Source organism: Oncorhynchus keta, chromosome 5 (assembly GCF_023373465.1).
Source record: "Oncorhynchus keta strain PuntledgeMale-10-30-2019 chromosome 5, Oket_V2, whole genome shotgun sequence".
NCBI lineage: Eukaryota > Metazoa > Chordata > Actinopteri > Salmoniformes > Salmonidae > Oncorhynchus > Oncorhynchus keta.
This window is the reverse complement of record NC_068425.1, coordinates 19,844,000-19,867,510: the sequence shown is the minus strand read 5'-3', so window position 1 is coordinate 19,867,510 and position 23,511 is coordinate 19,844,000. Positions and strand designations below refer to the sequence as shown.

Genomic DNA, 23,511 nt, shown 5'->3' with positions numbered 1-23,511 from the left:
GCCAGCTGGGGGAGGAAGGGAGAGGGAGGGAGGGAGAGAGGGAGGGAGAGGGAGAGGGGAGAGGAGAGGGAGAGGGAGAGAGAGAGTATTCATCCATGTAAAAAAAAAAAGAAATCTTGTCCCTCAATCAACCTTTTACATTTTTGTATTGTAATTTCAGAAAATGTCCATAATATATCTGCCGCTAATTGTGGAATGATAATGTTTGACAGTATTACTTACCCACCAGTCTTGTGATTGGCTGTGTGCTTTTCCTATTGATATTTCCCGCCGGAGCGGCAGCTGCTCCGACTTTGTGGCTGTATTATCTAGCGAAAACCGCTAATTTCCTGGTTGCAAAAATTCTACACTGTTTGCTCAATTTCAGTTTATGTGAGAAAGCAAGCACTGAATAGTGTAGGGAATCATTGTACAATCTAAATCGCTGTGAAATATATTTTCAATAACCAAAAATATTGTTTTCAAGCAGTTTGAAGCTGGTGGACAATGTTTAAGACATGAAATGTGGTCTGATACAGGTTGCGATGGTCTTCAGTGATAGCTCTGTGCATGAGACCGTGTCTGTTTCATCAGAACAGTATGTGAAGCCTAATTTATCAGTCACTTTCACAACCTGTTGCTGGGGCGACCGCCTCCGGCACTCTAATCCCTCTGATTAGTGTGCATGAAGAAGAGTGGAGGAAGGAGATGGAGGTAGCTGTATCCAATAACCTTCATGTTCAGTCTAGGATACTAATCTGGTCACGAATGGAGCTAAAGAAAGCTTAGTCATTTGCCTCATGAATGGCAATGAGAAATGATTCACTCCTATCAGAAGCAGACATAGGAATCAAACAATGCTCAGGAAGAAACGAAGAGAAGGCTCTTGAGGAGGACATGTTCTAGACATCTATCGCACATGTCAACTTCATAAGCGTATTACATAAACCAAATTACAGGCTTTGAAGTTCCCGTACACCTCTATTACCTAACTAACATGGTCCAAGCACACCAAGACAGTTGTGAAGAGGGCACAACAAAACCTATTCCCCCTCAGAAGACTGAAAAGATTTGGCATGGGTCCTCAGATCCTCAAAAGGTTCTACAGCTGCACCATCGAGAGCATCCTGACGGGTTGCATCACTGCATGGTATATCAACTGCTCGGCCTCCGACCGCAAGGCACTACAGTGGGTAGTGCGTACTGCCCAGTACATCACCGGGGCCAAGCTTCCTGCCATCCAGGACCTCAATACCAGGCGGTGTCAGAGGAAGGCCCTAAAAAACCACCCTTGTCATAGACTGTTCTCTCTGCTACCGCATGGCAAGCAGTACCGGAGCTCCAAGTATAGGTCCAAGAGGCTTCGAAACAGCTTCTACCCCCAAGCCATAAGACTCCTGACCATCTAATCAAATGGCTACCCAAACTATTTGCATTGCCCCCCAATCTATTTCACGCTGCTGCTATTCTCTGTTATTATCTATGCATAGTCACTTTAATAACTCTACCTACATGTACAGTTGAAGTCGGAAGTTTACATACACTTAAGTTGGAGTCTTTAAAACTCGTTTTTCAACCACTTCACAAATTTCTTATTAACAAACTATAGTTTTGGCAAGTCGGTTAGGACATCTACTTTGTGCATGACACAAGTAATTTTTCCAACATTTGTTTACGAAGAGATTATTTAACTTATAAAATTCACTGTATCACAATTCCAGTGGGTCAGAAGTTTACATACACTAAGTTGACTGTGCCTTTAAACAGCTTGGAAAATTGCATAAAAGGATGTCATGGCTTTAGAAGTTTCTGAATGTATTTTTGTTAACTGCTAATTCACATCATTTGAGTCAATTGGAGGTGTACCTGTGGATGTATTTCAAGGCCTACCTTCAAACTCAGTGTCTCTTTGCTTGACATGATGGGAAAATCTAAAGAAATCAGCCAAGACTTCAGAAAGAAAATCTTGCTTTTTGGAGAAATGTCCTCTGGTCTGATGAAACAAAAATAGAACTGTTTGGCCATAATGACCACCGTTATGTTTGGAGGAAAAAGGGGGAGGCTTGCAAGCCAAAGAATACCATCCCAACCGTGAAGCACAGGGTGGGAGCATCATGTTTTGGTGGTGTTTTGCTGTAGGAGGGACTGGTGCACCTCACAAAATAGATGGTATCATGAAGAAGTAAAATGATGTGGATATATTGAAGCAACATCTCAAGACATCAGTAAGGAAGTTAAAGCTTGGTCGCAAATGGGTCTTCCAAATGGACAATGACCCCAAGCATACTTCCAAAGTTGTGGCAAAATGGCTTGAGGACAACAAAGTCAAGGTATTGGAGTGGCCATAACAACGCCCTGACCTCAATCCAATAGAAAATTTGATGGGCAGAACTGAAAAAGCGTTTGCGAGCAAGGAGGCCTTACAAACCTGACTCAGTCACACCAGCTCTGTCAAGAGGAATGGGCTTAAATTCACCCAACTTATTGTAAGAAGCTTGTGGAAGGCTACCCAAAACGTTTGACCCAAGTTAAACAATTTAAAGGCAATGCTACCAAATACTGTGTATGTAAACTTCTGATCCCACTGGGAATGTGATGAAAGAAATAAAAGCTGAAATGAATGATTCTCTATTCCAGCAATTGTGAAAAACTGAGTTTAAATGTATTTGGCTAAGGTGTACAGTATGTAAACTTCTGACTTCAACTGTACATACTACCTCAATTACCTCGACGAACCGGTGCCCCCGCACATTGACTCTGTCTGTACCTGTCACACCCTCATCTGTTTCACCTGTCCTCTCCAGGTGTCGCCCATCTTCCCCACTTATCCTCTGGGTATTTATACCTGTGTTTTCTGTCTGTCTGTGCCAGTTGGTCTTGTTTGTCAAGCTTACCAGCGTTTGTTCCTGTCAGCTTCTGTCTTTTCCTAGCCTCTCTTTTTCTTGTCCTCCTGGTTTTTGATTCTTGCCTGTCCTGACCCTGTCCCCCCCACGCCTGACCACTCTGCCTGTCCCAGTACCTTTGCTCCTACTCTGGATTATCGACCCCTGCCTGCCTTGACCTGTCGTTTGCCTGCCCCTTCACAGTCTGCACTTGGGTCTTACCTTGATACCTGATAGTACCGGTACCCCCTGTATATAGCCATGCTATTGTTATTTTACTGCTGCGCTTAAATTATTTGTTACTATTATTTCTTACTTTTTGAATGTATTTTTCTTAACTGCATGGTTGGTTAAGGGCTTGTAAGTAAGCATTTCACTGTACACCTTTTGTATTCGGTACATGTGACAAATAAAATTTGATTTGATTTGGATATTCAGAACGTTCCCTTAAACAACCTCTTCATGTTTATTTATTTATTTTTAATTTGCAAAAATGTATTTGTACCTTTATTTAACTAGGCAAGTCAGTTAAGAACAAATTCTTATTTTCAATGACGGCCTAGGAACGAGGTGTGGAGGGGCATGGAGATGGGGCATGACGGTAAACACTATATTGTGGTACAGTATAACTGGGAGCAGGAAGATCAATCAACCATTCGAAGGGAAGGAAGTATTCTGATTCATAAGTCGTTTAGACACCGATCTGGGTGTAGATACAGTTAAGCGAGAGCATACAGTTCCCAGCAGAAACACAGTCCATTCACAGCTCTAATAGAATACCAACACTCCACAGACGGGAAAATAACAGCCCAATTGGCAAGATTAATTCCACCTCAGGTCATCTTGATTGATTCGACTGAAGGCAGATTTTGTTCTTGGCATCATACCACAGCATTCACATCCTTTGATGTTACGGTTGACATTGCATCTTATAACACTGGGGGGTCTGTAAGAAGCATTATGGATTCCATAATGATGTCCTTAAAGGGATTGTTCACCCACATAACAAATGTGCATCTTATTTTTAAGGTAGCATAAGATTCTTGTAATTGTAATTTGGATGAATTTCCCTTAAAGGACTGTTTCAAACTAGAGGCAGTTTCCCCTATAAACAAAAATACAGTATATAATGAAAATCACAGGGAGGAAGGATTTCCTTGCTCCTCGTCAGTCATTCAGTCAGTGGGTTTGGTACATAAGATCCTACGACACATGTCAAACTCATTCCACGGAGGGCCGAGTGTCTACGGGTTTACGCTCCTCCCTTGGACTTAATTTATGAATTAAGGTCACTAATTAGTAAGGGACTCAACTCACTTGGTTGTCTAGGGCTTAATTGAAAGGAAAAAACTAAAACCAGCAGACATAAGGCCCCCCGTGGAATGAGTTTGACACCCTTGTAGACTATAGTGAGACAACAGATTGTACTCAGCAGTGGTTGTTGCCTGACCGTAGGAGATAATGTACCTGTTCCTCTTTAGTGTAGAGCTGAAAGCACTCGTCCAGAGTACAACTGTGCTGCTGGACGTGCTGCTGATGCTGGCCTCTCACACTCTCAGCATCCTTCACCACCTCCTCCTGGATGTTCCCAAACAGGCTGCAGGAGACCGACGACAGACAGACAGACAGACAGACAGACAGACAGACAGACAGACAGACAGACAGACAGACAGACAGACAGACAGACAGACAGACAGACAGACAGACAGACAGACAGAGACAGACAGACAGACAGACAGACAGACAGACAGACAGTTGGACAACACGCAGACAGACAGACAGACAGACAGACAGACAGACAGACAGACAGACAGACAGACAGACAGACAGACAGACAGACAGACAGACAGACAGTTAGTTGGGAACATGCACAGAGAGAGAAAGAGGCTGCCAGGCATTAATAAAATAAGGCATGTGCAGCAGCATACATACTGTTTTATTATTACAGTTGGTCTACAATAATTCAGGGCTAGAAGGTTATAGACTGTCACTGAGAATGACTGACCAGTCTTTTATTCTCTGTTCCCATTCGATGATGAGCTTCACATGGGGCGGTCCTCCTGAGCCACAGAGATTAAGAGCTCTGGGAACAAAGGGGTCAAAGGTCATCAGATTAGCAAGGTAAAACTTCAGCATAATCCCCTTCGCACACTGTTCACCTATTATTCAGGTTGTATGTACATTTTGTTATGGTGCTTTCCCATTGAGTCTTACCCTCCTCACCAGTGGGCCACCAGTGTTTTATGTTAATGTAGGCCAGCGTTTCCCAAACTAGGGGTCGCAACCCCATGTGGGGTCTCCAGATTTGAAAATGGTGTCACAAGAGAAACTCTGGAAAAAAATTATGCTTGGTTCATAGAACTGGGGCTATGTCAGTAACCTCCGGTAGCCACTAGATGTAATAAACAGTCAGGTTTCTGTTTTCTTCCTACAAATGTGGCTCTATCCTTTGAACGGTTTAAGATACAAAATATTATGACCCCATCACTGAAAGATAAGACTCTCAGGAACACATGTGTGTCTGTTTCCCTCTACAATGTCCACAAGCCTTATTAGAACAGAGTGGACAAGATCAGGCACTAAATCAGGGGAAAAGAACATCATCAATGATTGTTATTTTCTGTACAGAAGATCATAGAAAATTATTACTGTCAAAAGTATTATCAGACTGATTTGTAATACATTGTCATAGCCCCAATTAAATAAGTAAATATTGGCTGTTGATTTCATCACTTTTTTTTTTTTTACAATGGTGTTATATATATCAAAATGGGGTCGTGGGCCAAACCAGTTTGGGAACCCCTGGTGTAAACTCTAGAGTTATTGTGTTTCCATTAGGAGTGTGGCACTAAATACTTATGGCGAGCAGAATCTTCAAGCTCTGCATCATTCAAGAACACTGTAGTTTTGCGAGAAGGTGTCAAAGTTCAGAATTAGCCATCATGTAAATGCCAGCTGAAAAGTACCCAGGGCTTTGCCGTGGCTCCAAGTCAGAGCAGAGCCATGGCCTCGTGAGACATAAGTGCCAGCCCACATAGATGGAAACAGAAAAGTCTGAGCCTTCTGGCGTAAGAGACCAGGGTAAATCCCCATTGGAAATGTGGCATAGAGACCTTTTCAGAGACGGCCTTTGTGCAGCAGCATGTATTTATAGACTCTGTACAGCCACTAGGTGTCAGCAGGACCTTACAATTAAACATCCACCACACTGGGATTCAAAAAAAGGAGCAGATCATGGATTTGGAGATAGTGCTTTCAGAAGTGTGTTTTCAGAGGCTGAATAAACAGAATATCCACAAACTATTCACACAACAACATATGTTTAAAGCACAATCAATGGTAAGAAAGTAGTTGAAGAAAAAAGGAATGCAACTCTGGTATGCTCCCATGGTGATTTAATCAGACGCACAATAAAGACGACCTTTTGATCCGAGTTGAATCTTCGGCAGGTCAAGAAAGTAGTTAAACATGAGCTTTTCATTCAGAGTCTGTGTTAACGTTACTGTAGGCCCCTTGAAACACTGACAGCATTGAATATCATCATGTTGGGGTCCTTTCCCTTTCCTTTCCTAAAGCATGTTATGAATCAGCTTGATTTAATGTAAAAGTCGAGTTTTATGTGCCTTACCAAACCCTAACAGCTGAAGCAATGAATGAGGCTATTCTTGGTGTGATAGAGCCCCACCAGAAACCCAGCTCCACTAATTGGGTCAGTTATAAATAGGATTTAAATGATAGGTGGGATTTTAAACAATTTGTGACAGATTAATTGGGGATTTTCCTTAATGCTAGTTATTCATGAGCAGTAGAAGAGGTGGAATGGGGACAGAGAAACAATTTATTTTTCAGTCTCTACTACAATGAAGCATGTTTTCTATGACAGTTGTGCTTTTATAATGGCCTCGAGAGATCCATCCAGTCTCAAAACGACTCAATTAAACCGTATTTGAATTCAGAAATATCTCTCAGAGCATTTGGCAAGATTGTCTACAGTTTTCTTGGCAGAGAGTAGAGTAGTAAGTTCACTATCACAATGTCTATGACTGTTTGTAGGAATCTTGTGCTCTGGGGGTCCCTCAGGTAAACTACATTATATTCTGGGCTGAGAGTCAATCAAAGACAGTTGAACTCTTCAAGCGAACACTTCAAACAGAATTTCATTACACAGTGATCTTCATGGCTATGGGGTGCCTCTCAGTATGAGCCCTGGAGATTTCAGATCTGTAGAGACAGTACATGTATCTCTCCACAGGCTATAGATGCTTTCATTTACCACCATCACAGTCTCTATTATGACTCTACACAACCCTGCCCGTGATGAAGGTTGGCTATGGACACCAACAAAATATCAACCGAATAAATGCATCTATGCTGGTCAAAGGAGCACAGTCGGATAGCAGACAACCTATATGCTGGAAGAAGAATTTTCCTTCCTATCACTTTATTTTCCAAAGTAAGGGAAAGCTATTGATTGAAATGCTAAATGCTTTTACTGATGGTGTTGTTAAAGGTTAAACAAAATCACATAAACCTTTGAGGGGCACTCGTGCAGCAATTTAATAGTATTACTGAAATATCAATACATGAATGGGTCTTGTAGCACCATCATCAAATAGAAGTGTTCTGAATACTGTGCACACATGCACTTCAAAAGCACCACGCCCCCCAGCAACCATTCAAATGGATGAATGGACATTTCTAAGCAACTGGAGGAATTCTGCCTTGATAAAGTGCCCTTTAAAATGTCAATTAGTTTCCACAGTTCGTGGAATATTAGACACCCTCTCCTGAAAAAGAACCTTACAAAATGGCTGCATATTTCACTGCGGTAAGAAATGGGCATTACATAATCCACTACACCGTATGGGCTGCCTCTCAGTAAAGAACTACCCATACAAACTATAGAGGGAAGAAACTGTGGTTTTGACACATTACTCTTGAAATGCTTGGAAGACTTGCTTGAACACCTCTACTGCTTCACTTTAGCTTGATGAACCGCATGTTCGCAGCCATACCTTCTCATCTCACTACCTAACTGTCTGACACGCAGACACTTAGCTACAGTATGTGGCCTGCAGAGGCTGTCTGTCTCACCTGTTCACTGCTGGGTGGTAGAGCGGCCGTCCATCCTGGGGGGAGAGGTAGCTGTAGGACGCTGATCCTCCCACCACACGGATCTTAAACAGCACTCTGGCATTCTGCAAGACAAACATTTTTTGAATGAATCAATATTGGCATTGCCACTGGAGTTAGGAGCAGGGACTAGAGTAATGTACAACTATGAGTGTACAGTATAATCAGGGTTCCCACTGGTCTTGGTGGACATGCATATGGTGATGGACAGCACAGTTCTTTGAATCATAATTTGAATCCTGACTGCACAGGACAGATCAAGGTTTGTAGTCAGTAAAAAGTGCCCTATCATCTGATGTGGAGGTTGAATAATGACTTGTAAAGGCAGCATCCCCCAGAAATAACATCCTTTGAATTGGCACTGTTTTTTACAGTCATAACCGCACTGAAAGACTAGGTCCAAAAGGCTTCTTAAAACAGCTTCTACCCCAAGCTATAAGACTCCTGAACAGCTAATCAAATGGCTACCCAGACTATTTGCATTGTCCCTCCCCCCTTTTACGTTGCTGCTACTCTCTGTTCATTTACTCTCGATTTATATCTAAGCATAGTTACTTTAACTCTACCTACATGTACATCTTACCTCAATTACCTCAACTAACCAGTGCCCCCACACATTGACTCTGTACTGGTACCCCCTGAATATAGCCCCCACACATTGACTCTGTACTGGTACCCCCTGAATATAGCCCCCACACATTGACTCTGTACCGGTACCCCCCTGAATATAGCCTCCACATTGACTCTGTACCGGTACCCCCCTGAATATAGCCTCCACATTGACTCTGTACCGGTACCCCCCTGAATATAGCCTCCACATTGACTCTGTACCGGTACCCCCTGTATATAGCCTCCACATTGACTCTGTACCGGTACTCCCTGTATATAGCCTCCACATTGACTCTGTACTGGTACCCCCTGTATATAGCCTCCACATTGACTCTGTACCGGTACTCCCTGTATATAGCCTCCACATTGACTCTGTACCGGTACCCCCTGTATATATCCTCCACATTGACTCTGTACCGGTACCCCCTGTATATAGCCTCCACATTGACTCTGTACCGGTATCCCCTGTATATAGCCTCCACATTGACTCTGTACCGGTACCCCCTGTATATAGCCTCCACATTGACTCTGTACCGGTACCCCCTGTATATAGCCTCCACATTGACTCTGTACCGGTACCCCCTGTACATAGCCTCCACATTGACTCTGTACCGGTACCCCCTGTATATAGCCTCCACATTGACTCTGTACCGGTACCCCCTGTATATAGCCTCCACATTGACTCTGTACCGGTACCCCCTGTATAAAGCCTTACTACTGTTATTTTACTGCTGCTCTATTTTTTACATAACATCTATTTTTCTTAAAACTGCATTTGTTGGTCAAGGTCTTGTAAATAAGCATTACACCTGTTGTAATGTGACAAATAACATTTGATTTTAAATACTGCCACCAGAGAGAAGATGAGCAGCCAAGCATTCAAATCAATACATTGGAGAGTTAATAGTTCCAAACCACATTTTTCCTGGCCAAAGCCTCTGAATCTTTTTGATAAGCTTGGGGCCCTGCACCAAACTTGGAGGACGCTAGGAACGGGTGGGTCTTTCCAAATGAATCATCATTAGGATTTGTGTTAGTTTTCTCCTCATCTCTGCGAGATATACAGGAGAGACTGTTTACTGAGAACTGTTCCAGTTTGGGAGGTACTACCAGGAACACAATCAATCAAAAAATATATATTTTGTCTAGTTCCAAAGTTTCACAGGTTAATTTCGATGTGAAACACCCAATAATCCCAAAGATAATCACCCTCTTTATGCCTGTTTTGATTGCATCTGAAAAATCGAGATGAGAAGAGAAGAAGAAATGTGTTCATTACTCAGAGACCTGCTGGGATTGGATGTTCTGGAGTGTTTTGCAGAAAATGAAATTGATTTCCTCTCCTTCAAATGAATTCCTGTGAGTTGCTGGCCAGATTCCAGGATACACAACAACACTGATTCTTGTGAAGAGGAGAGAACCGAAAATAGGTGGTGAAGGCATTATGTAAGTAGGAGAACACTGAACCGACTCGTCCTGAAAGGATTGAAACACTACAATCCTGAAAATACTGTAAATATTGCAAAGATGTTCAAGGTATTTCCTATTTCTACGATGGCTGTTGCTACGAGTGTGAAAATGTTGACTTTCCATGTCAGAAACAAACTAAAGTAAATGAATCAGTTAATAACATAATAGCATGGCTTTGAAATTCATCAGGCATAAATCATGAGATTGACTAAACCTTTCCATTATTATAGCGGAATAATAATGGGATGGTTGCTGTTTCTCCAATCATCCTGATGGGGGCAGCTCCCATCTGTCTAACAGCCCTCTCAGGGTTTGTTTAACACTTAAAAGAAAGAAAATCACTCAAAAACAATATTTTGTTATTATTTTCATTAGTCCACTGTTAATACAGTCCCAGAATATTTTGCATGTCAGCAGTCAAGTTTTAAAGAAGCAAAGTGTGGCACATCACCACTTGGCACATCACCATGATGATGTGGAACATGGTTATTCTGACTTTCAGGGGTGGTCAGAAGGTTTACAAACTCATGCCACCTGTTTAACTGTCCCACATTTTCAGATATTGCACTGTTGCTGGTGGTCTGCAGGGCCGTGTTCCCACCCATACGGGACATGTACTTGAAAAGGTGCCTGAGGAAGTCCAGCAGCATCGTCAAGGATCCCTCACACCCCAGACATGAGCTGTTCACTCCCTTACCGTCCGTCAGACGGTATCAAAGCATAAGGTCGGACACCAAGAGTTTCTATTTTTTACATCCTTTTTCTCCCCAATTTCGATCTTGTCTCTTCACTGAAACTCCCCTGTCTCGGGAGGCGAAGGTCGAGTCATGCGTCCTCAAAAACATGACCCGTCAAACCGCGCTTCTTAACACTCGCCCGCTTAACCACACACACACACACACACACACACACACACACACACACACACACACACACACACACACACACACACACACACACACACACACACACACACACACACACACACACACACACACACACACACACACACACACACCCCAATTGCTGCTATCAGAATCTCATTTACTTTTGCTAATACTGCACAACTTCAACACTTCCCCCCTAATCCCCCCTTTCTCTGATACATGTGTAAATATTGGACTATAAATTGTGCTTTTCTATATTACACTTATGCTAAAATGTTTATTCTATTTTCCTGAGCCAATTATGTTTTGTTCTTATTGTTATCTTTTATTATTTCTTATTGTTGTTGTATTGTCGAGAAGGAACCTTCAACTAAGCATTTCATTGGACGCTGTACAGCATGTGTATCCTGTACATATGACTAATTAAACTTAAGGGAACGGGAAAATGGGTGTCCTTAAATGGATTGCCAAAATGGGGATCCACTTCTCCTCTTGATGCATTTGGATTGACATTATATTATGAACAAAAACGATGAAAAAAGACACATCTTTGCAAAGGTATACAGAATGACAATACTAATGAGGAATTATATGTCAAAAGCTGCTATGGGACTGTACATTAGGATGCCGTGTGGGCATACAGCTCAACACCGACCTGTCATGGGGTAACCTAGAATAAAGATACTAGATCTAAAATCTAGGACGTCGGGGGAATAACCAGACCTCATAAAGGAATCTGTGAGGCCTGCAGTTTGTCTAAATACCTTAGAGAGTCTTGAAGAGGGTTTTTCTATATCTGTGCTCAACCTGAGATAGCGAACACAGAACACATTAACTGCTCGTATGACTCTGCTCCAGCTGAAATGCCAGAATGGTTTCAAATGGAAGAAGAATGGATTTCCCACTGGGTCACACTGTCCTCTATAAATGCATGTGTAAAGCAGCTACATATTTGAGGTCCTAGTGTTTATCACATTACCCTCTGGCAGCTTTCCATGAGATGTTTTTTTGTGAAATGCTTCACTGAGAATACCTCAACCTTCCCAAAGTCTTCAAAGTGAATTACCTGTCAAAAGCTTGAAACGAAAGATGACAAAAGTGGACCTGCAATTAGTTTTCCTCTCATCTAGTACTTAGCCACTTTGTTTAAGCCCTGTATTCTGCTTAGCATGATAGACTTGTTTCTACATGCAAAGACCACCCATGCCACACACAGATACAGTATATACACGTGTGTGTGTGTGTGCATCCCACCCACTGCAGGCTACAGTCTAAGAATGTATGAAAAGCTCTGGTGTGTGTGTGTGAAGCAGAAAGAGGCTCAGCTCAGGTGTGTGTGTATGTGCGTGTGTGACAGGTGTGTGAGAAGGTATGAGTAAGTGAGAGGGAAAATGAACAAATAAGCACCTAGGTTTGGTCTGGCTCTGAGTAATATCATACCCTGTCAGAATGACTGCTGTGTAGATGAAGCTAAAACACAGCTAAAACACAACACCACGCAACAATACATCTCTGAGCTTCTACCTGTCTTGGCCAGAACACTGCATGAGGCAAGAGGAGACCAAACAATATTGAATTAAACACAAGAGTTGTTATAGTAGCACACGCACTCCAAGAGAAAATCATTGCTTTCAGTAACTTTCAGTCTTAAATCTACCTGGGTTAATTACTGCTTTGTGTTACGAGAACATTATGATTTGGTAGATAGCAACACTATTTACACGTGAGAATAATGTTCTGATGCTTTCCCATTACAATCTAAGCAATGACGGATTTCTGCTTAATCCCTCACGTATTACCATAACATCATCTGTCTGTGACTGTGTAACATGGTCTGTCTCTGTGTGACAAATATCCATTCTCCATTCCACATTTACAAATCTCCTCATCTCCCGTATTGAATCTTCAATTAAATCTCATCAGTTCCCCATCCTCACAGAGTGTCACTGTGGGGACATCATGTAGTGTCATGAATTACAGCTGTGAGTCTGAGCCACAGCCTGCTCAAGCAGGGGTGCTGTTATTCTCTAATTATACACAGTCACCAACACCATGTCATCTGAATGGTGAGCGTAGCATACGTAGCATGTCACCCTGTCTGTTCTAGTGAGCAGCTCCATGCTGACTGAGATGTCAGGCAACGGAGAGGCAACATCAGGATCCAATGAGGAAGACTGACTGGCTTACTGCCACTCTGCTGCTATTGGACTCCATTGCTGTGGTCTAAAATTAGATACGGGTAGAAAATCCACTTTTGAAAGTAAGTGATTGCTGCCATAAATGCAGGTTGATGCGTATCTGTCCATGCTCTAGAGAATTGTATTTTTGTGGTAAAACATCTATTTGGAGTGTCTCTCTCTTGGCTGAGGTCGGCTCCTTACTCTGATTTTGTGAGCTAGACTTTAATTAAATAGCCAACTGGAGGTTTAAAAAAGGACAGGATAAATCCAATACAGAGAATTACTGAGAGTTTAACACTCTCACTCTTCCTTCATGGCATCTCTGTCTCTCCTCTCTTCACAGAATGCTAACCTATCATTTCTTTTCTCTCTAAAACATCAGGAGTCTTTAGCAAACCGACAGACAAACATGCAGGCAGTCTGGTGGCCATGCAACCGCCTGACAGAGTCAGACACTAACTGGAAAGCTGTTTAGCAACATGATTAACATCATGCTATGCTGCGCTGAACCACAATCTGAGGTCACACAGCTGGGCGCATCTAAGCAGACTGTTTTTTTTTTGCATTTGTATCACTACATGTTTGTCCAATGTTCTGCGGTTGCCCCAACAAAGGTGGAGACAATGCAAACAAGCCACTTGGTTTGGATCTTCCAGCAACACAATAACCCCAAGCACACATCAGAATCCACAAAGAAAATAATTGGCCACAAATTGTATATTTTGTAATGGCCATCTCAGTCTCCTGACTTGAAACCCATTGAAAACCTGTGGTTTGAATTCAAGAGGGCAGTCCATAAGCGCAGACAAAGGTTATTAAGGATCCAAATTAATTATGTATGGAGAAATGGTCTAAGATCCCTCCCATTGTGTTCTCCAACTCATAAAAGGCTCAGTGCCGTTTACCTCGCAAGGTGAGGAATTGAAAGGTATTGAAAACAGGGGTGTCAATCATTTTGACGCCTAACTTTTTGAGAAAAAATATATTACTTGTTAGACAAAATATCTATTTTTAAGAGCAATTGTATTAGTATAAAATACTATTTAAAAAAAATGTAGCATACAATATAGCTCAGTGAATTATTTATTTTATATAGTCATTTTTGAGATCTTTATCAAGGGGGTTAATAATTTTGAACCTGACTGTATATGCACATACCATAATGTAGTTTTGGTTAGGTGTTTTTTTTTATACTCAAGAGGTAGCCCATACTGTACTAGAAGACAAGACATAGAGAGATATGACAGGCAGAAAACACACTAGCCCAGGGTCAGAGGTTAGGGTTGGAGAGTTGCTGAGCCATTAGCTGTGTGTCAGCTATGGTCTTCCAGTGTTGTACCTGGGCCTGTGCTCCGTTGATCATCAGGTAGTAGAGCTTGCTGAGGATGCTCTGCTGCAGCTGGTCCCAGGAGGTGGAGCGGTCCTCCCTCATCAGGAACGGAGGTCCAAACCTGAGGAGCAGATGGGAACACATGATGACCATTCAGTCAAAAGAGATAGGATCTTAGACAGTTATCAATGGGATACATGAAGTGAACTGATCAAAAAAATGTATTTCATTGATGAGCATGTTTGTGGTCAACTAACATTTCATTGACCCAAATGACTGTTTAATCAATATACAGTGAGAGAAGGAGTAGAGTAGAGTACACATCCTGCATTCACTTCTCACACTGTCATATAGGAAGAACCACACTAGCCCTGCTTAGGTTGCTGGTTTCTTACTAGTCTTCAGACCCCCTTCACCTATCGTCACGGATGACACTCCACCTATATAATCACCATTATACCAGAGCTCTCATTACAGTGTATCTATATGAGACACACATAGATAATTATACATTATAACAACATTACAGGCATGGCCCTGCATCAGAGCTGAAGGATCACATGATGCCTTCATTTTATGGGACCTCAGATTAAGGCCATGTCTCTGTCATAAACTCCTCATCTTTAACTGGGAGAGGCTGAGGCTTACACACATCATTGAGAGATAACACCACGGTGAGGATTCATCACAGGGTTAATCAAGGTGCATCTCAATGATCTATCAAATTGAGATTAAAAGTTTTCTTCAGTGTACGTTGATCTGGCACGACCCAAAACTGAATATTTTGTGAATATTTCTCTGGCCTTCACTACAGAATGTAGCTTGATTAGGTCTATGTGAAAGTGCACGAACCCTATCAAAATGTATTTCTCATCTGAGTCTTAAAGTAAAATATGGATTCTGTTTTAATTCAATACCCATCATAGTTTCATGAAGGGTTGTCTCATTACCTCATGGAGACCCTGTACATACTCAAGGTGCATTAAGTTATCGCAAACACTGTTCAACATTGTTAACATTAATGTCATTGTCCTCCATTCAACATACTGTACTTTCCACGGATTGTTGTGTAATTTGAGACCCATATTCCATGGACACTATGAGCAACAGCTGAAACAACCAGGGAATAAAGAGAGACAACACAACAAAAAGCCTTCATTTTCTGTGCTTTGAGGTGTTTGTTCCTTTATTTCCAGGACTTGTTATGCTGTTCAGATCATCGGCCCATAGTCTTGTCAAGCCCTCTCTCTATGGCAGGCCCTGGTACACAGTACTACCCCTCTCTCTATGGCAGGCCCTGGTACACAGTACTACCCCTCTCTCTATGGCAGGCCCTGGTACACAGTACTACCCCTCTCTCGTCACCTGAGAATGATGCAAGATTGGAAGTATGTTAAATTGCCTTACAGACACGTCCATGTTCATCCCACAATGATCCCCACACAGTCTATGGTGCCTCCGAGGCACCGTTTTAGCAGTAGCCTTGTAAAGTCTTGAGCTACTACAACAGTCTTGTTAGTTGTCTCTGAAGCACCGTTGTGCTTTATTTGTCTTAGTGTACACAGAGAAGACAGCAAGGAACAGATTGTCCACTGGGCTGCTGGTAGGCATCACTCAGACGGATGAATTTAAGATGTGAGTGTTGATCGTCAGATGATCGCTCTGATAGTTTTGTGTGGGATCATCCATCTAAAACAAAGGCAGCTGTGAGGACTAGCGCATGGCCAAGCCTGCCAACGTCATAACCAAGGCAGCAGAATGGAGCGTAGCTGGGGTAGTGGTGCGATAACAATCTAAAGACATACTACAGAAATACACAGAATTAGCTCCATTGAGACAGACTTTTTCAGAGGACAATTTCACAAATATTTTCTGAAGAAATTAATTGTCAGGATAGCTAACCCCTGATTAACTAAGAGTATCACACACAGCTTTAAGAGAGTGCATAAATTATAAAGAGCTCACAGGTCAAAATGAAATGATTTTGGGTTCATCTCAGGGCAAGAACCTAAAACAGACCCCAACCAGCTAGCACATAATGTTCTGAGAACCATATGTTTCTTAGAGCTTGGTGAGAGCCAGGATGTTCTATGGTTATTTTGTATACAAACTTCCCACAACTTTCTGGGAACGGTACAGGATTGTTGCTTGGCTTTGGAACATTCTTATTTTCTTGGTATTTCTTGGTATTTCATTACTTAAACAGAAATGTTTTCAATTTTGGTAATGTTCTACTGTAGGAACATTGTCCAACTGGTTTGACATTGGGAATATTCTCAAATAGTTCAGAGAACGTTAAAAAACAAAGTAATTCAGCATAACATTTCACCATGGTTCTATCTAAAGTCATATTCTCTAATTGTTCCAAGAATGTTAAGAAACAATGTTCTTCTGTGGGAATTTCAGTACTTTAGCATAACGTTTCCTACAGGTTTCAACATGGTTCTATTTAAAATCATTTTTCAGAGGGAGGGTTACGAAAACTTTCCATAAAAACCACAAGAAGACTTTAGTAACGTTCAGAGAACTTTCGAAGAACGTTATTTAAAAACATATACATTCTGTTCTCAGCATTAACAAAACTTTATCCTCTATCTTGTTAAGTATGTTCAGGTGTGTTGGCCGCGCCCACTAATCGGCCTGATCATAATGAGTGCTTGTTTCATATGAAATGGGGTATGTTTGAATAGACTAAACTTAACAGATTTTATTTTGTATGCGGAAAAACATATGGCATGTTAGCTCAATCCTGGTGGCACAATGGACTAATTCCGTGGAAAGAGAAAATAAGATTATATACTGAACAAAAATATAAACGCAACATGTAAAGTGTTGGTCCCATGTTTCATGAGCTGAAATAAAAGATCCCTGAATTTTTGCATATGGACAAAAATCTTATTTCTCTCAAATGTTGTGAACACATTTGTTTACATCTCTGTTAGTGAACATTTCTCATTTTCTAAAATAATCTATTCACCTGACAGGTGTGACATATCAAGAAGCTGATTAAACACCATTACACAGCTGCACCTTGTGCTGGGGACAATTAAAGGCCACTCTAAAATGTGCACTTGTGTCACACAACACAATGCCACAGATGTCTCAAGCATTGAGGGAGTGTGAAATTGGCATGCTGACTGCAGGAATGTCCACCAGAGTTGTTGCCCGAGAATTGAATGTTAATTTCTCTACCATAAGCCACCTCCAACGTTGTTTTAGAGAATTTGACAGTATGTCCAACCAGCCTCACAACCGCAGACCACGTGTAACCACGCCAGACCAGGACCTCCACATCCAGCTTCTTCACCTGTGGGATTGTCTAAGAACAGCTGATGAAACTGAGGAGTATTTCTAAAGTTTGAAAGGAAGTTATTCAAAAACCTCAAAATAACATAGAATTTCTGTTCTCAGAGTATTAATAAAAGCTTCCAGGAAAACTTTCAAGGAACCAGAGTAAAACATTCTCAGAACCTCCCTGCAACCTAAAAATAAATGTTCCCAGAACAGGCGAAATGTTCCCTTCTGTTCTCAGAACGTTGAAAAAACATTCCTTTTTACCAGTCACAAAACGTATGGCTTTGTTCCCACAACCATTGTGAAACCAAAAACATATGCTCACTAACCCACAACTTCCAAGGAACCACATTTTCTAGCTGTGCAGTCTTTGGAATAAATTGCAAAAATAGCTCATATCTCTTAATAATAATTTCACGCTTATGACAGAGTCAGATTTATTTTCCTCTGTCAGACCAGAACAAATGAGAAAGTTATTTGATCCAAAAAACATCTGACACTTGTGATAAGATCATCCAATGGAGACTATGAAATGTGTCAGAATTCCCACTGATCCGCATCGCATCTCTCTCCTCAACAGGCAGTTTGTCTGCATGGAAATAAGACTCAGCATCAATATGGGTCACATTATGATTTGTTTGTCCTGTTCCACACTGTGCATAATGATGGGATCACTAAGAAAGAAACATCTAAGCAAATGCAAAATACATTAAATCAATATGAATGAAGTGGCCTGCTACTACAAACAAGACTGGATTTCAGACTACAACTAGCAATCTGGCTTTGAACGTTCTCAGCAAGGAACTCACATCTAAAGCATGCCGTGTCCAGAGATGATATGGATTAGACAGCAAGCTCTAAGCTCTTTTACTAAGTTATATATGGAATTGTTTTAAGAAGGTCATACCAAGGTTAATTTAGCTATTTGATTTCGAATTTTATTTGGCCTTACTGCTATTAACCCATACAAAAGCTTTGAATAACAGATTCACTACTTGGAACAACAGAAAGTGCCCCCAAAACTTCCAAAGGAAGTTATACTGTAATCCCATAATCTTTTTCAACTGGTACCGGGAGACCTTCAGACGACTCTTGTTGTGAGCAACTGACACATACATGAGAGTCTCAGCTTTCGAAAGAGGGGTCATATTAGTGTGTAGACCACCAAATTGCTCGGACGCTACAGACAGAAGTTGGCAAATCGGCTGTACTGACTTCAGATGACTTCCAAGACACGTGTAGGGGTCGTAGAGCAAAATGGACAACACCATCGTGTTCGTGAAAGTCTCATGCTTTGTTCGGACTCTACAGACGAATTTGTGAGAAGACCGATTTTCGCTCTAGAGCTGTTACCCTTCACTGCAGATGCGGAAGTGCGACACCAGCGGATGCAGTGGATTGAGACGCATCCAGTTTAAACTAATTTTTTATTATACTAATTAGATTCAACAAGAATGTCTTGGAGTTGCGGTTAAACAAAGCAATGACACTGAAATGGAAATTTCACACTGTGCTGGTTAGAGGAAACCTGCAAACCTATTCCCTGTAGGACAATAAGAGAAAGACAAAGAGTGCAATTGACATGTCATTTTCTAGGCACACAAATATCTTCACCCTTCACCTGATGAGACAGAGACACGTCTGAGCCCACTTGGTTGAATCAACATTGTTTCAAGGTCATTTTTCAATGTGTTGTGACATGGAATAATCATTAAAATACATTGATTTAAAAAAAAGTCATCAACCAGTACTGTTTTCATCTCATTTCAACCAGTGTTAAACATAGAAATTGGGGTAAGACTTTAACTTAAATACATTGACTTAACTTGACTAACAGGTGCTTACATCAATCTAATTTCAACATAATCATTAGAACTATGTATACGTTGAAATTGCGTTGAAACTTCTAGTTTTTTTCTTCCTATATTGAAATTATGTTGAATTTTAGATTTGATTAGACATTTTATTTGATATTGTTTCAATATCAGTGAGATCAAGTCCACCATCCAGATGCCTACCTCTATGTACCCTGCTAAGCTTGGGAAACAAGCTGGGTTTGTTTCAGCTGAGCTGTCATGTCAACACATTTAGACATTGATCAGCTTCCATACCTAAATAACATAGAATAGTTGAAAGTAACTCTAACGTTTCATACCCAAGCTGTATGTGAAAGTAAATTCAGAGTGAGGTTAGGTTTATGTCGGCTACATTAACATCTGATTTGCCCAACAAAGGACACCATCACTTCAACGTGTAACTAGGTATACTATCATTCATCCATGGTTGATTGGATTTTGGGAAGTTTAGAAGTTGTTACCATTAGCCCTGTGAATTACAAATTACAAATGTAATTACAAATTACAAATGTAAATGGATTACAAATCCATGATGATAATAAAACACTTTTACCTTTGGATATTGTCTTGTATATGAAGGATTTAAAAAATGTTTGTTATTAAAATGTTGGATTCACGTCTCCATCTCAACCAAAATTCTATGTTGAAGAATATGACTAAATCAGCCCACATATACAAGTAAGAGTCAATGTTCCGGCACGAATTGTTGGACTGTGGCTTCACATTTTATTTCAATATCCCTCTTTATTTAGGTGGATAACATGACGTTGAAACAATGACATTGATTCAAACATACCATTTTACTATCGACATTGAAACAAGGTCAAATAAAATTTGTCTAATCAAACATGAAAGTCAACATAATTTCAATCACCCAAGTGTACAAAACATTAGGAACATTTTCCGAATATTGAGTTGCACATCCTTATGCCTCCAGAACAGCCTCAATTCGTCAGAGCATAGACTCTACAAGGTGCAGAAAGCGTTCCACAGGAATGCTGGCCCATGTTGACTCCAATGCTTCCCACAGTTGGATGGACCATTCTTCATACAAATGGGAAACTGTTGAGCGTGAAAAACCCAGCAGCATTGAAGTTCTTGAATCACTCAAACCAGAACACCTGGCACCCACTACTATACCCCGTTCAAAGGCAATAAAATATTTTGTCTTGCCACATACACAATCCATGTCTCAATTGTCTCAAGGCTTAAAAATCCTTCTTTAACCTGTCTCCTCCCCTTCAATTACACTGATTGAATTTGACTTAACAGGTGACATCAATAAGGGATCATAGCTTTCACCTGGATTCACCTGGTCAGTCTATAGCCCTATTTGCACGGGACTAATATTACTATAGATTGTCGGTTATGTAATAATTACCCCAGCATATCCGTTTTTCTAGAGGATGATTCTGAACGGATTAGTTTTACCAAACTACCCCTGTAATACGTTTTTTCCCTCATTCACAATCGGCCATTATGACAGAAGCCTGGAGGCTCTTCTAGGCGTGAAGTTATTTCAAATGTCTAGGGGTAGCCTAATATTGGCCTAATGAATGGCCTTCAGTTGGGAGAAAGTCAAAATAATAATGCATACGTATTTGCCAATTTATCAATTAATTGGCACAATATCGTCCACAACATCTTTTAAATGAGAAGTATTGGCGCTAGGAAAGTTGATATATGAAAAAAACAGATCATTCATCTGTAGGTTACATGTATAACACATTGTTTTAAGCATCAATTTGTTCCCATGTTCTTACCCAAAATGGGTGCAGCACATGCTAAACACGATTCACATGGGATAAGTATTATCAGACCTTGGAGTTTGCTAAAAAACAGTAGGTTTTTAGGGCAGGGATAATAACCTTCCTACCAGGTAAAAATGACTGACATGGCAGATTCGGACTAAAATGACAGAAGTGGTGATTTGTGCTTGTGCACATAATTACATTACCTGAGCTCCTCCAGTAAAACGTATCCCGTCGAATAGGGATTTAGTCATGGAAAGAGCAGGGGTTCCTAATGTTTTGTACACTCAGTAGTTATTGAATACGGGATCATTTATTTTACGTTTCTATGTGGAATTAATGCAATTTCAAAGTATACATAGTTCTGATGATTATTTTGATATTAGATGAATGTAAATCCATCCAAAACCATTCATTCTTTTAATGTACAGTGTTAATTAACACTAATATGTGAGAATAATATTTTTCTGCGAACGAATGTTTCATTTTGGCGTTATAATAAGGTTGGCAACGAAATGGAAAATCGTTGTGGAAATCTGTTGTAGCTCAAATAGACTACAAAATCCACATGCAATGCTCTCTTTATGGGCTGGCTGGCTAGCAAACATAGCTACACACAATAATAACAAAGACAATTTCAGCATGTGCAGTAGCTAGTTAGCTGTAAAATCGCCTAAAGAAACTGCGCTATCAATTTAGGAGTCTACAATCTCAGCATGTTCAACCTGTAGATCGACGTGCCTCACAGAGCGGAATCTGACATTCAACGGCACATACACTTTTGAGGAGATGGGAAACGTTGCCCATGCTATGTCTACGGTACAGGCCGGTGCATTCTGGGCGATTCTGGGACAAGGACCGCTCTCCTTCAAGGAGTGAATGGGAGTCTATTGGGCGCTAGCTCAAAAACCAACACTAGCACTAATTTCGTCAAGAAGTACAATATTTAAAATATTTTCCGAGATCTGAGATAATTAAATTTGCTACCTGTAATATCGTATAGCTTTGGAATTGTGATATTACGTACTTTAGAGAAAATAGGCTGTAACGTTTTCTTGAGTCGAAGGAGAGGCGGACCAAAACGCAGCGTTGTTATTATTCATGGTTCTTTAATAAAGATACTATACATGAATAGACTAACAAAACAAGAAATGTAGAGAGAGAGAGAGAGAGAGAGAGAGAGAGAGAGAGAGAGAGAGAGAGAGAGAGAGAGAGAGAGAGAGAGAGAGAGAGAGAGAGAGAGAGAGAGAGAGAGAGAGAGAGAGAGAGAGAGAGAGAGAGAGAGAACAGCCCTATCTGGTGCAAACACAGAGACAGGAACAACCACCCACAAAACGCAACACCAAACAGGCTACCTAAATATGGTTCCCAATCAGAGACAATGGCTAACACCTGCCTCTGATTGAGAACCATATCAGGCCGGCCAAACACAGAAACAGACAAACTAGACACACAACATAGAATGCCCACTCAGATCACACCCTGACCAAACAAAACATAGAAACATACAAAGCAAACTATGGTCAGGGTGTGACATAGGCACTTTTCTAATCAAATAAAATAAAATCAAACTCTCGACGTATACACTGACTCTGAGAAGGGATTGCGTAACGATTATCTTAGCAACCGTGTGACACAGCATGACAACGTGAACGCGAATGGTCGACAGGGTGGGGCGTAGTAACACGTTCCTTCATTCATTGGATTCCTATCTCCTTTCTTTCATATCTCTGGCAACGGCACCATGTAATGCACCCTGAATTAAAGAGGCAGACAAATAGGACAAATGTGCAAGACCCTCTGTTAAATGTCTCGAGGTAGGAATATTGCAAAAATATAACCAGTGGCTCATTTAAGAGAAGACATCCTCCCGTGTTATGACATTGGCCAGTATTGAAATCTAACATTTATGACATTTATGACATTTAGGCTAACATTTATGACATTTATCTAACATTTAGACGTTATCACGATCTAAAAGTCCTATTCCAGTGTAGTGAGAGTGACTTTACCACAGTGCTTGAATGCCAATAACTCACATACACATGAAAACATGAAAGGACCCAGGGAATTGATAGAACATCACTCAGGGATGCACAAAAACAATATAACATTCAAAATGGGTGAACCTTTCCTTTAA

General features: G+C 40.9%; 1 protein-coding gene across 1 annotated transcript in view; it reads right to left on the bottom strand.

Annotated features, from left to right (window-relative positions):
* Window positions 1–23,511, bottom strand: part of LOC118384191 (ubiquitin carboxyl-terminal hydrolase 43-like) — a 97,973-nt gene that overhangs the window by 15,267 nt on the left and 59,195 nt on the right. The window contains exons 8-12 of the mRNA XM_052519023.1: window positions 14,480–14,591; window positions 7,956–8,059; window positions 4,867–4,944; window positions 4,329–4,458; window positions 1,199–1,208 (exon numbers count right to left, since the gene is read on the bottom strand). Of these exons, the coding sequence (XP_052374983.1) occupies window positions 1,199–1,208; window positions 4,329–4,458; window positions 4,867–4,944; window positions 7,956–8,059; window positions 14,480–14,591 (434 nt within the window). The remainder of the gene's footprint in view (window positions 1–1,198; window positions 1,209–4,328; window positions 4,459–4,866; window positions 4,945–7,955; window positions 8,060–14,479; window positions 14,592–23,511) is intronic.